The following is a 14,680-nucleotide window of genomic DNA, read 5'->3' as shown; positions in this document are numbered from 1 at the left end:
GGGGAGTATGTGCCCAGCGGGAAAATTGGGGGGCGTCTTGTCTTAAATATAATGTTAAATTGGCACCTTTAATTAGTACACTTAGAAAAGGTCACTAGCAATTACCTGGGACACAAAGAAGGCGTGAGCAGGCAAAAGCCCGTGAGGAAGCCGAAAAGGACCATTTTGAGCCACACATAATTGAAGGGAAAATGGATAAAAGTCCAGGAAATTACAGGGTGGGTGACAGCAGCTGATGGCCCCATCTCTGTCCTGCCCAGCATCCCTCTTCTTGGGAGGGCCTGAGCATCAGGCCTGAGAGAGCCATTTGGGATATGGCCAAGATGCACAACTTTGGCTGGAGGGTCAGTGTGGCCTTTCCAGAATCCCATTGGCCAGCTGGGAGCTTGGTCCCATAGTCCCCACCTGGGCTGAGCCCTGAAGGGGGTTGGCAGGTGAGGTTTTCAGTCCAGAAGGCTGCCGTGGACTTGTTGCTGTGCTGTGGACAAGGAGGACCCCCATGGGCCTCAGTTTCCTCATGTAGAATCTCCCCAAGTCACTGAGAAGTAGCTCAGGGTTCCTCTTACTTTACCACTAAAGGACCCCTAAGGGAAACGGAAAGGAACTGTGCATCCCTGGAAGTCAGGGGGAGGTCAGAAATTCTTCTACAGCTTTAGATTATGTCTTTAAAAATGAATTAAATGTTCCATTGTACTCCCCATATATTCCAATTTGTTTTAATATAAAATAGTTGCTTATCACTGAGCAATACAGGTACTTTGGGAAGATGTGCTTGATTTATCTGTGATTTCACATGTCTCCTCCTTCCTCATCTGCAAAGAGCACTGTACTGGGAGTCTGGAAAATTGAGTTTGCGTTCTGACTTTGTTGCTCACCATTGTACTTTGGGCAAATTGCTAAATGCCTTCAGTTTCTCTGTCTTTAAAATGGGAAGGTTGGGCTCCCCCAAAGATCTCTGTTCCTTGATTTCACTCCTCTTTCTCCTGCTTCTCACCTCTTCTTATCATCTTGGGTGCTGCCATGTCCTACTCTGCTGTGTGACCTTGGAGATACTACTTTGTCTCTCTGAACCTCAACTCCCTAATCAGTAGAATGGGTCAAATAATGACTACCAAACAGAGTTGCTGAGAGTTAATGAGAGAACGCATGTAAATGGGCTAGCACCATGTCTGCCATATCATAAGAGCCCAATGATTGCCCAGTATCTTCATTTTCCAAGTGTTGGGCTTCTACTTAGGGTCCAATAGGGTCATGTCCATGGAAGTCCTGAATCTTGAGTTCACATATAAAGTGCTGAGATGTGTAAGATTGTGGAAACAAATGTGGGCACTGGGCCAGAATGTCTGGGCTTTGAAGTCCGGTTCTGCCGTTTTCTAACTGTGGCTGTGGTAAATTGCTTAATCACTCTTTGTTTCCTTATCTGTTAAGTGAGGAGAATAACAGAAAGGACTGAATGAGATAGTATGTGGAAATCCCTTAGCCCAGTGTCTGGAATGTGGTTAGTGCTCCAGAATGTTAGCTATCACTGTCATGTTAGAATTGTCTTTTAAAAGTTGACTTAGAAAAGCTCCTTAGAGTTTTTTTTAGATAAAATTTCCAGAGTTTAGAATCCTCCCTTAGTGTGATCATCAGTGCTATATAGTAGAGTCAGTATGTGGGGAAGAAAGAGTGTCTGTCCCATTTTATAAGGTAAACTAAGGCTTTGAAAGAAGTGATTTGCCCCAGATTATGGTTCTAATCTAACTACTCCTTTGAGAGTCAGATGAAGACTGTAGACCCATTTCAGAGAGTGCAGAAAATGACAAACTGTACACGCGGAATATTTTACACAGTTCCTGGGGAATTAAGGACCTCTTGAAGCTAAGGTGACCAGCGAATACAGTTGCCCGGGACCTCCTGGTTTTAGCACATGTTCTGGGAAATGCCTCAATCCTGGACAAATGAGGGTGGTTGGTCACCCTACCTGAAGGCTGCCTGGCAGGGGCAGGGGCTGTGAACCCCAGAAGATACCCTACTCTGGGATTTCTTAGGCAGGGATATAAGCAAGAGATCCTGATGCCAGGGTGGCCTATGGCCAGGACTTTGTTTCTTGGTGAAGGACGGCACCTCAATCCTCTTCTTGTGGACAGGAAGTAGACCTTGTCACCCACTTCTTGAGTTCCTTGAGGCTGGACCATATCTTCCTAACCACTGTGTACTCCAGTGCTTACCACAAGGCTAGCACTTAATCACTGATAAATGAATGCCAGGTTTTGTAAAATATTCTGAATTAGGAAATATTGCTTCCTGTTCAATTTTTAAAAAAGAAAATATTACTTCCACTTGCAAAAGGCAGAAATCCAACTCAACTTACTTAGTCAAAAAAAAAAAAATGAGCAGCCCAGAGGATGGAGCTAATATCAGGTGTAGTTGGCCGCAGACCCTCAAACCATCAGGAATCTCTCTCCTTGCACCATTTGGCTCTGTTTTCCTCCTTGTTGGCCTCATTCTCAGGCAGGGCCTTCCTGTGGTGCCAATGATGGCTGCAGGCAGGGCCAGTTTAGCAACCCCCGGGAAAGGGGAGCACCTCTTTCCCAGTAGTTCCTGCAGAAGTCCCAGGGTTGGCATTGACTGGCTAGTTTGGGTCACATGCTTATCCCTCAACCAGTCATTGTGATCAGGGAGTCGGAATGCTCTGAGTGGCTAGGGCTGAGTTGTGTGCCCATCTCGGAACATAAGAATGGAAGGGCTGGGGGCCTGCACTCATCTGAACCACTTGGAGAAGGGGGTCTCTAAATTAAAATTAAGAAAAGGGGGCAGGAATAAGCCACAGCTGTCCATCACACACCCAGAAGATGATGAATGACAGTTCCTTGTTACACACTGTGACAAGTGGCCAGGGTGGAGGCGAGGAGACTGGGTCAGAGCCAAAGATGCACAGAGGTCTTACTGTAGTCAGTGCCCTGCTGGCGGTCTGTCAGGTGGCTGTTCCCCGTAGGGACTCAGACACCTGAGCAAGGTGCTGAAGATTGGACCAACCTCCCATTTTTGCCCTCTGCTCTCTCTCCTGTGGATACTCCAGGTTCCTCTGTGACCCAGTTGTTGGCCCGAGACATGGACAATGACCCCCTGGTGTTTGGCGTGTCTGGGGAGGAGGCCTCCCGCTTCTTTGCAGTGGAGCCTGACACAGGCGTGGTGTGGCTCCGGCAGCCGCTGGACAGAGAGGTATGACCTGCCCTGACCCCTGCCCCAGTCCTCTCCTGGGGAGGCAGGGGCACACACTGTGGCTCATACTCTCTGACCCTGACAGGGCATCTTCCTGCCTCAATGGTGTCCCTTTTCCAGGGTCAGTGCTGATGTCTGGACTTGGGGCCAGAATGTGGTGGTCGGGGGTGTTTGCAACATTGGGTAGGTAAGAGGGACAGTGACCTGGGGTTCATCCCCCATAGAATAATGGCTCCATAGAATAAAGTCCACTCTCCCAAACAACTGTCCCCCCAAAGGACGTTTTCCAGAGACACCGGAATTGATGACACAATAGCTCTTAGCAAATTAAGGTAAGAGTTTGAACAAAACCCCAACCCCTGCTTTCTCCTCATGTTAAAGTGAGGAGTGACCACAGAGTTGTCTTTCTCAAGACCACACAGCAGTTTAGAAGCAGAGCCCAGTTTGGAACCCAAGATTCTTGACTTGCTGTTTTATGGGAAAGATCTATAATTTGAACCTACCTCCCCAACCCCAAAGGCAATGCTTATTTTTAGGGAAGCCTTTGGAGGATATCCAGTCCCAGACCAGCTCCTGGGTTAATGAGCTCCTGGGGCAATGATGGAGGGTCTCCTCTCCACCCCCTACCTCCCCAGCTCCTGACACATAGGACTCAGGGCCTCAGCTCACCTCTCTAACTCTGCCCGCCTCTGTCCCTCCCTTTTCTTTCAGACCAAGTCGGAGTTCACAGTGGAGTTCTCCGTCAGCGACCACCAGGGGGTGAGTGTCCCCCGAGGCCCCTGCTGCCCTAGGGGACAGGCTCCCTGGGCCTTTGGGTGGGAAGGGGCTGGAGACCGATACCAACGCTAATTCCACCAACTTCTTTTGCCAGGTGATCACGCGGAAGGTGAACATCCAGGTTGGGGACGTGAATGACAACGCACCCACGTTTCATAATCAGCCCTACAGTGTCCGCATCCTGGAGGTAGGAGTCGCCAGGGTCACACTCGAGGGACATCGGGGACCTGCTGCTCTGGGGCCACGTGGGAGCAGGCTGAAGCTGGGGAAAGGGCAGCTCCCGCTCCTCTTCTCCTGCCACACCTCAGCCTGGCACCCGCTCTGGGCAGGTTGGTGACCATGCCGGGACCTCTGAGGGTACCTGTGTGCTGGTTGAGGAGAGTGGGTTGGTAGGAGCCTCATGCCTGAGAGAGGGCATGCCTTGGATGAGCCCCCCAACTCCAGATGGAGTCAGGGACAGATGGAGGTTGGGAGGGGCAGTTGACGCACCTCTTGTTTTCCATTCACAGCCAGCATGGGCCTGGGGCGGATGGGTGGGCAGGCCTAACCCCAGGCCTTCTAGCTTTGGCCAGCATAGGACCCCCCAGGACACAGGGGACGTGCAGTTCCCTAAGCGGCTTTCTTTCTCTAGCCCTGTGTTCACCCTGCTGTCGCACTGGCCCTCAGCTCCTTTGCGTCATCTGTGTACTCTTGAGTGTGTTTGCATGAGTGCATGTGTGTAAAACTAAGCCATTGCTGGTAATTGAGAAGTACAAATTATTGCATTATGAACGGTTCATTAATAAGCTGGCTGCTGGCTCCCAGTGGCACCAAGACTCTCACTGCTTGCTGTCCCTCTCCCCGGTGGCTGATGGCAGTCTTCTGGGCTGGCAGTTAGCAATCAAAGACCTTGAAGGTGGTGGATAAAGAGCTTCTAACTGGGTGTCCCTCAGGCCTGCCCTTGGGGCTCTGGGCTGGGAAACGGCAGTAAAGAGTTGGGATGGGAATGATGGGAGATGGAATCCAGTGGGAAGAGGCAGGCTGGCACCAGGACATTGAAATTCTAGCCCCTTTCTGTTATAGGTCATTGGATCAAGAAACTGAAAGACTCTAGAAAATATCTCGTCAGTTAATAGATAGGAAAACTGAGGCTCATTGTGGGAGAATGACTTGCCCAAGGTCACACAGCTTTGATTTTGAGCCTCCTGACTCCCAGAGCAGCCTCAGATTCCCTCAAAGATGAAGAGACCTTGTCTCATGCCCCTCAAGTTCCTGTTTCTGGCCAGCCTGACTTAGATGAGACCCGAGGGTCCTATGCTTGTGCCAGATGGAGGGAAGTGAGGAAATGTGTGGGTGGGGACACTCAGAGGTGCTCGTGACCTTCCCCTGATGGCACAGGACATAGGGAGAGAGAGCCTGCAGTCCCCAGCATGGGGGCACGGTGCCCCAAGCTGTGGCCAGTGTGCCCGGGACTGCAGCTTGGCTCTGGGCCCCCTCTCATTTGGAAGTCTCCCTAATTTAATTAAGGGTCTCTACGTGCCAGCCTGCACTCCAGGCCTGGGCTCAGAAACCAAGGGCACGGCTCGGAGTTAATGAGCCTTGGACCCATTGCTCAGCTGCCATCCTGGCAGGCATGGCTGCCCTCTGCTTTCCCTCATGGGGGAGCAGCAGGCAGCAGCAATGGCCAGGGGACGAGGGGTCGCATCCTTCCTCAACAGCCCTTGGGCCGAGGCCAGCCTTTTCCTCTCTCCCTTGCCAGGAGATGATGTGACCTCCAACACCGCCCTGTTGGAATCTCTCAGGATTCTCCAAAGGCCTCTGCCTCCAAGGAGAGAGCCTCTTCAGTCATTCATTTATTTAACAAATATTTATTGAGTGTCTGCTGTGGGCTTGGCGCTGTGCCAGGCTCTCACAGCACAGAGACCTGGGAGGCTGGAGTAGTAGGCAATGACTGGAGCCAGAACCAGAGGCAAGAGACCCCAGACCTAGCCCTCACTCTACTCCCAGATTGCTGGGTCCACTTGGGCAGGTCACTCAACCTCTCTGGGCCATAGTCCTCCTTATCTAATAAAAACAGAGGACAGGTAGGATAAAATGGCCTGCCTCCTACCCATCTGATGAGAAGAGGGTGGTCCGAGAGGAGCCAGCTGGAAGGGGACACAGTCCTTGGAGGAAGGTCCATATGGTTTACTTACTGGCATGTAAACATCCCTGGGTCACTTCAGTGACCTGATACTCGATGCCTTGCTCAGGGCAGCTCCGTGGGGCCAGTGGGGATGTGGTGTCAGCTGAATGGAGGCCCGGCCACTCCCAACCCAAAGTGGCTTGGCACCTGAGCTAGAGCTTAGCTGCCTGGTACAGGCCCCAGCTGGAGCACTAGCGAAGGGTCTGCTGGTCCAGGCCCAGAATCAAGCCAGGGGTCTCCTTTTTACATTGAGGTCACCCTGGAAACCCGAAGCCCTTGCACTTGAGAAGCATGGTTCTGTGGCAGAGGCCCTGTAGGTATGAACAGGGTGAGACTGCAAATCAGAGAAACAGAGGGGCGCTGCAGACCCTATGTGGTGTCAATCCTGAGGGGTTGTCAGAGTGATCAGAGAAATCTCAGCAGACTTCCTGGAGGAGGTGGATTTCCAGCAGAAGTTCACCAAGGTGAGCAGCTGAGCTCCTGTGTTGTGTGGTGGGAAGAGGGAGACTGGAGGTCAAGACACCTGTGTTCTAGTCCTGACTGTGCCAACAACTGGCTGGGTAAGACTTTAGATGTGTTGATGTCCCTCTGTTGGCTTTAACTCCAAGAGTTGCTAAACTGGGGATTTGGGCCAGGGCCATTCCAGGACTGATATCCAGTGATCTGAAGAGGAATCCCAGCAGGAGAAGCTCCTTCTTATCCTTCACTACTTTATTATTCCTGGGGAGGCGGCAGAGACCTCCAGTGGCTGCCTCATTCCATTCAGCCCCTCTTTTGGCTGTTGGAGCCACCTGCACCCCAGCCCTAAACATCCCAACCTCCAATCCCCCTGAGCCCTAGGCGCCCTGATCATCTTTGGGCCCATTGTGTCCAGAACCCAGAACAAGTTACGGGTGTGGGGAACAAGTTACAAAGAGGCAAATTCTAGGTCTACATAAGGAAGAACTTTCTAATGAGACCCACCCCACAATCTATTCCCCTACCCTGCTGAGGATGTACTGAGCTCCCCGTCCTTGGAGTTATGCCAGCAGAAGCAGGAGAACCGCGTCTTTCAGAAGCCATCTGGTACTGAGCGTTGGAAAAGTGATGATCAGAGGGTCCCAAACATACCCCTTCAGAATTTTCTGGGGCACTAGTTAGGATGCATATTCCCGGGCCTCTGCAATTCTGAATCAGTAGTTTGGAGAGAGCTGGCCCAAGAATCTGCATTTTAAACACACTCCATAGTGGTAGCAAGCCCTGGAGGATGACCTCTGTGGCATTCCCCACCAGAGGGTTTCTGAGAGGTGCTAGGGGGCCCATCTTTGAGGAGAACTTTCATCCAATCCTTGGTGACCCATGTCCTCCGTCCTAGAATAGGAGCAGGCAGGAGGAGGGTCAAGGCCAGGTGCTGGCCCTTTCCTGGGGAAGCTCACCCGCCCCCCGCCCACCCAGCCCTGCCCCGTCTCCCTCCAAAAGCACCCCCCCCCAAGTCGGGCAGGTGTGTTTGGATTTGTTTGTTCTCCGTTCCCCTCCTGCACACCCCTCTCCCCTCACTGAGCTGTTCTACATGTAATTATCCATTTTATCAGGGTGAAAGTCCCTGCAATTCACTTGTCGAAGCCCTAACGAGGCAGCGTGGATGCTTTCAAGTCCGTAAAGAAAAGGGAAATCCTGCTAGAATAGGCAACTTAATTCACCAAGCCAGCCTCGACAGACCTCATTAAGTCCCCGTGTATTCATTTCAGGCTAATGGCTGTCATGCTGACTGCTGTTTGATTTGCTGTAATAGACTTTTATGGCGTTCCAATTTGCTCAAACGTGTTTGCCTGTGTCTGTGCCCAGCTGCGCTGCTCCAGCACCGCTGCTAGGGGTGCGTGGCCGCCTCGCTGACCTTCAGCGCTGCCTTGTCCCCCACGCCCCTCCTCCCAGCCCCACCCCTCAGCTCTCCAGGTGTGCCCCGGGAAGGTGACCCTGGGGCCCAAGTGTTTGGGCAGGAGTTTGGTGTGAGGTTAGAAGTCAGATGGTGTCAGGTGGCTCCTTGGGTCAAGCAGTGTCAGAGACGGCTGTGTCCTTGAAGTTCTGACAAGTTCAGCCTCCTTTCCTGGGAAGTCAAGGGTTTTTACCCATCTGACCTCAACTAACTTTTCCCAACTCATCTTCTGGTATTCCTCCATGTGAATCCTCCTGTCAGCCAAGGGGCTGTTTCAGTGCCTCTAAGCCTGGGTCTGTGTCTCTCTTGTCTTTCTAACACACACATCACACTGTTCTGATACCAGAGTGTTTTCTTTCTTCTCTCAGCCTAACTCAGTTCTGCCTATCATTCAAAGCCCAAATCTGATCCACTGTGCTCTGATCCACTCAATTTTTTTTTTAAACGAACACAAACATTTGTTGAACAGCTCTGGAACAGAGTGCAGGGCTTCTAAGCTGATGTTGATGTGCAGCGTAGAGAAAAAGGACTCTACTGTTTGCCAGCTGTGCAGCTTTGGAAGGGACTAGAACTTTCTGGACTCAGTTGTTTTATCTATAAGATGGGAAAGAATATTTGCCTTGTGGAGTTATTGTGAGGGCTATAATAATGCAGACAGAAAAAGCCCTTAGCCCAATTTGTGGCTCATAATATATTTAGTAAAATACTGGGATTGAGACCAGGGCCTTTGTGCTCAGGGAAGGTAATTTTACAGAGAGAAAGACAAGTAGATGTCTAACTACATCTAAATGTATTAAATACCATGAGTGTTTAGCTTAGGTTGTGCAAAGTGGGATGGAAGGAGTGGACCTGTGGAGTGGACTGTGGAAGGAGTGACCTGGTCTATACATGGGGGCTATTTGTTTGGGACCTTACAGGATGAGTAGGAGTTTGTTAGTCAGAAGAGCAAATTATGTTGTCTCTGAATACTGTTGTCTTTGAGTACTTTGTGAGATCCTTTAGCTTCTTTTCATATGTTGGAATTTCCCAAAGAGGGAGGTCCAAACCCTAACCCCTGACCAGAGATGCTGCTGAGGAGGGACAGTTAATGTGTGTAGGGATGTACGTACCTTGCAAGTGCCCACTGTTAACCTTGTAGAAACAAAGCCAGGGTGGAAGTGTGCCCCCTGGGTCTCTGCCCTGGTCTGTGATGGACAGGCCCTGCATAGATCTTTATTACCCCTGGCTTCAGGTGACCACCTGTAAGGTAGGAATGAGGCTGGAGGTAGAGAGGGTTGTGCTGGGACAAAATGTCAGGGGCCTGAGAATTTGAGAGTCCTTGCCTAAGCCTCAAAGCTGGCCGGGGACAGGGTCAGAGTCAGAACCCAGGTCTCCTGACCCTGGGTCCCCCTAGGTCACACCATCTCTACATATCTCTTAATAAAGACGAAAGTTACTCACTCCTTGTACGTCCTTACTAGATATGGGAAGGTAGGGAGAAGAGTATTCCTGGCGATCATTTGTCAATGAAACAAAGTGAATAATTCATTTCTTTGATAATAATAACTCAGTGTTTTTGTTGTTATCGAGAGCTTCCTCTGTGCCCAACGCAGTGCTCGCTGGGTCCTCACCACCACCTCATGGGGTACCACTCTTGTTCCCATTGTACAGATGTGGACGTGGAAGTAGAGAGGTTACATACTTGCCCAAAGCTGGGCAAGGATAGAGCCAGGATTCAGAGATAGGTCTGGTATATGATCTTTGGCAGGTAGCTTCAATTCTATCTGCAAAATGGAAAAAAATTTTACCTGCCTTGCAAAATTGTTGTGACAATTAAAGTAAATGGGACCATGTAGGAGAATTGCTTAGCATAGGGCCCAGTGTAAAAGCCCAAGAAATGGTCATGGTCCTGGTTGTTGTTTGTTATGTCCCTGTCTCCTGCCAGACAGAGCAGGGACAGAGCTTAGTCATCTGTGTGTCCTCAGCACGCAGTCCAGGGCCTGGTCTTTGGACGTGAGCCTCACAAACGGACAGAGCCCTGCTGCTTCCTCTACCTCTTGGGTGTTTGGGAGGACGGTAGGAGCATTTATGCAGAGAACTCATAGTGAGCGCTCACTGGTGCCCTCTGTTGCCTGCCAATTCCTGAATCTCAGCCGTGCCAGCCCCTGTGCCGTGGGCCTGCGGGAGCCCGGAGTGGCCCAGAGCACGCGGAGGTGGACTTGCCAAACTTATTAGCACCCACTGAGCCTGACAGCAGTGCCCCCAGCTGCCCTCCCTAAGGCGTGCCCATCAGACACTGAATGATTTATAAACTACATCCTCAGTTTGCCGTGAGAGGTGGGGAGTAAGGGGGGCTCCCACTGGCTTGTGCCTGCCGTCCCCCCTGAGGTGTCAGCTCTGCTCTTGAGAGTGTCGTCTCCCACACCAGGAGAGGCAGCCCCTTGACAGGCCATATTAATTTATACCTCGGGGCCACAGTGCCCCGCGGCCCCCTCTGCATCTATAACCACCTGCCTATTGATCTGGGAGAGGGAGACCCATAAATCATTTCAGGGGCTCTGGATCCTGCTGGCCAGAGTCAGAGTAGTTTGTTCTAGCCAGGCGGCAGCCCCAGGCCATGTCTCTGTGTCCCTCGTGAGCACCCTGAGGTGCCTGCACCTTTTCTGGTCTCCTCCTGCTGTCAGCGCGATGACGGATCCCCAGAACTCCTCCTCTCTTCCCGGGGGTGGGTGCCATAGCCCACAGCGGCAAGGACAGCAAGCTCTGCGCTTGTAGTTATGAAGACAGGCACGTGGGCTGCCTGTTCTACACAGTCTTAAAGAGCTGTGTGTGTGGTGGGGTATGTGTGTGTGTATTCATTTAAGTAATAGCTTCTCTACAGCTGAGTATTTTCACTATCTTTCATTTGTCCTTATGACAACTCTGTAAGTTAGGGGAGAACTATTCTTCCTGTTTTCAAGATGAGAGAAACTGAGGCCAAGACCAGGTCACTGAGTTTTCCAAGTCTCCTGAAGTCTGATACTCGTGCTCACTCTCATTTTTCAGTTTCTTTGCATGGGTCTTTTTGCAGCTTTTCCATGGCCTGCTGTGATTTGCCAAAAGTTGCCCTGATAACAGCCAGGATGGAGGGAGATGAGCCGGGAACTCTGGGTTTCGAGCACAGGCTCCCCATCCAGGTCTGGGGGCTGTCACACAAGTCCCCTGCACAGGCAGCAGGAGTCCAGTGGAGAAGCTTCACTCAGTGCCCACTGCCCACTGTCTGGAGTGAGGACCATCCTCAGTGGTCCCAACCCAGCCATGGTCCTAGTCACGTCCCTTCCTTGTGACCTGCAGTCAGGTTGTGACCCCAGAGGCAGCCTCCAAGACTCGGTCTCCAAATGTACATACAACATTGTTGGTGAGAAGTAAGACCCCCCCACTCCCCAACATGGATAAATGCCAGACTGTTCCCCGTGCCTGCAGGGAAGATTCAACCTCTTTCTGCCACCTCCTCCTTGGTCTTAGGTTCCCAGGAGGGAATAAGCGAAATCCCACAAAACCGGGGCCCAGGGAGCTCAACCCAGCCACATACTCCAAAGCTCCTTGCTCCTTCCTCCACCCCATGTAGCGAAGCCCAGGACCTCTGGTCCCTCGTGACCCCTGTGCCACCTCCCTCCACCACCCTCAGCATGCAGGAGCAGGAGACGGAAGGAGCCCAGATGTAATTAAAATTATTATTTTGTTTGAATGGTAATAATGTTCTCAATTACGTCAGCTTCCTCGCTGATTCTTGCTGGGAGTCTTTGGGGGCCCATATAATTCTATTGCAATGACTGCAGGACCCTCTGCCATGAATACGAAGCAGGGGACCGTGTGTGGAGCCCAGCTCGCATGCATTAGGGATTCTCTGGCACGTGCTGGGACACCTTTTATTGTGCCCCCTGCCCTTTAAATAAAGAACCTCTAAATGGAAGGAGATGATAGCTGCCTGCTAGGAGATGTTCCTGCTGCATTGTTGGGCTGTCGGCCTCCCGCGCCGGAGTCCATCTGGTGTCTCTCATCTCCCTTTCTCTTTATAGTTCTCCTCTCTGCTGTGGTGGAGCCGGTTGGAGAAGTGGGCTCCAGGCAGTGAGGTCTTCTTCAACCCTGGGTGGGGGACAGGTTTAGGAAACAGAGGATCGCAGAAGGCCCCTCATGTAGTCAGGGACAGCCATGGCTTCACTGCATCTTGAAAACCTAAGCCCCGTCTGTGACTGGGGTATTCTGGTTCTTACTGCAACACAGTGTGATGGAGGCAGGCACGCAGGGGCTCTAACTCCAAACCGAGAGGCCATGAGCAAGGTGTTTAGCCTCCCGGAACCTCAGTTTCTTCATCTATAAAAATAGGGATTCTTTGGGATTGTTGTAAAAGTTCAGTGAGAGCATGGAGATGAAGCGGCACACCTGCAGCGTAGCTATTGGGCGTTCCTGTTGTTATGAAAAGTTCCCAGAGAACTTCAGGAACGTTTCTTGAAAGTCCAAGGAACTGGGCAGGTAGGCTCGGTTGCTATGGACTGATTAGTTGATATGGGGGTGTTAGTGGTCAAGAAACTTACAGTCCAGTGGGAGATAGGAAATTTGTGGAAAACATGAAGCAAAGACATGACAAAGGTAAAATGGAAACAGAGTCACCTAGAAATAACTAGTAATAGGCCAAGAGCATTTCAGATAGGCTTCTTGAAACCAGCCCCAGAGGGACCATTGTGGTGACTTCATTCCCCTACAGATTCTGTAGAGATCAGCAAAGCCAGAGAGGGAAAAGGGCTTGCCCAAGGTCACCTGGTAAATCGACGACAAACAACTGAAGACCTATCCTAACCAGGGAAGATGCTCAAGGAGACCATTTTCAGAACCCCCGATGAGACTTACACATCCCTGGGCAGGAGGTGCAGTGTTGTTTTCCTCAGTAGATTCCAGAGCTGGGCTGTTGCCTCCTGGACCTCCGCAGTCGCCCCATACCCCAGGAGCAGCGGCCTGCCCGGCTGCCTTCTTGGCCCACGTGAGAGTGTGGACCACTGCTGTCTTTCCTCTTCTTGGGGGCTCTGGGATTTTGTCTCAGCCCCTCTACTTAACCTAACAAGTTCAAATATTGTCCAAACAGCTTGGGGACTTGCCCAGCAGCCCCCCATAACATTGAGGCTCTCTCACAATAATCTTGTTTTGATGTGTTCGCAGTCTGCCTGACCCACCTTGTTTTCTACCAGAAAACAAGAGAGAGAAAGAGAGAGAGAGAACTCTCTAGTGATGGAATTATTGTAATTTCTCTGATTCCTTAGCAGCCTTTAATTACTTTGCAACTTTGTGGCTGGCTGGAAGCCGGGAGGGGCTGGGCTCTCCCTCTTCGTAATAACCGTAAGTGGAAGCCTCCTGTCCATCTATTAAAAAAGCCCGCTCTTCTCTCCAATGCGATAATGTGGCCAAGAGATTTCACCCAGGGTGTAATCACTAGGTGCAGTGCAATTGTCCCGCTCACTGTCTTCATCATCCATCAGCCAGCCCACCTCCCTGGCGTGGGGAATTGCCAGCCACAAAGAGCTGAATGCCTGGTCACGTCCTTGTCCAGGAGGGTCACAGGCTCAGGTCCCCTCTCCCAGCCTTGCCCCCTCAAGAGGAAAATGGCTTGGAGGCCTTTTCCACTGACCCCTCCTCTCTGGGTATCTCCCAGTCTGAGCCCAGCTCAGACCACCATCCCAGCACACACCCTGCATTGTAGAAATTCATGCTGTTTGTGTGAGGCTTTAATCTCCAGGCTTTTCTGACCCTCCTGTCCTGGATCCTTACTTTCCAGCCACCCTGCCTTTGTTCATACTGTGCCCTCCCTCGAAATGCTCTCAGCCAAACCTACAGCACCATCTTCCCTCCTACCATGTAGCCAAACCCTACTCTTCCTTCCTTGGAATAATCCAGTGGGGGAGTGGAGGAGGCTGGTGCTCTCCGTCCCCATTTACAGATAAGCATGTCAAGTATTAGAAGAGACAGAAAACTTGCCCAGGTTACTCCCTATGGAAGTGGCTGGCTGAGATCCAACCCAGGCCCTTTACTTGGTCTCCACTGGACTTGAAGGCACAGGCTTCTCTTAGTCCTTGCCCTTGGAATTGCTCCTTCCACCCACTCCATCCATCCTGGCTTCTAAACCCCACTCCTGGTCCAAACCTCTGCCTCCTGACCTTGGCCTGGCCTTTCCTTCCTGGGGTGGCCCCAGGCTCCCCCACCCCATGTGCAAAAGAGGCCAACCAGTCCCCAGTCTGGGTGCTGAGCCTTCCTCAGCCCCTCCTGTCTTGTCACCTGTCTGTGATGCTCAGCGAATTAGAGTGGGGCAAGCTCTAACCCAGAGAGGGTGGGAGCCCGACCACCTGCAGCTGGGAGGCTTGGGTAAGTCACTTCCCTCTTCCAGGGCTCAGTTTGCCCCTCTGCTAAATGGGAGTGTTAGCCCTCAGCCTGTCCACCTCATAGTGGAAGTCAGGGAGGCCCTGAACCTAAAGCCTCATGCAAGTGGGGCAGATTAATCCCTGGAGTATTTCTCCAGTGGGCCCCCAGACTTCATGAGTTACCTCTTCTTTCTTTGAGTCTATGTATTACCTAAGCATATATATAAAGTGAACAAGCATAAGTGTTCATGCATTTAT

General features: G+C 51.4%; 1 protein-coding gene across 1 annotated transcript in view; it reads left to right on the top strand.

The window, feature by feature from the left end:
• Positions 1–14,680, top strand: part of LOC116660435 (cadherin-23-like) — a 169,188-nt gene that overhangs the window by 98,607 nt on the left and 55,901 nt on the right. Inside the window, exons 4-6 of the mRNA XM_032469913.1 lie at positions 3,062–3,204; positions 3,916–3,963; positions 4,076–4,168. Of these exons, the coding sequence (XP_032325804.1) occupies positions 3,062–3,204; positions 3,916–3,963; positions 4,076–4,168 (284 nt within the window). The remainder of the gene's footprint in view (positions 1–3,061; positions 3,205–3,915; positions 3,964–4,075; positions 4,169–14,680) is intronic.

The sequence above is a fragment of the Camelus ferus genome, chromosome 29 (genome assembly GCF_009834535.1).
Source record: "Camelus ferus isolate YT-003-E chromosome 29, BCGSAC_Cfer_1.0, whole genome shotgun sequence".
NCBI lineage: Eukaryota > Metazoa > Chordata > Mammalia > Artiodactyla > Camelidae > Camelus > Camelus ferus.
The sequence above is the reverse complement of the archived record's forward strand: the minus strand, read 5'-3'. Positions and strand labels throughout refer to the sequence as shown.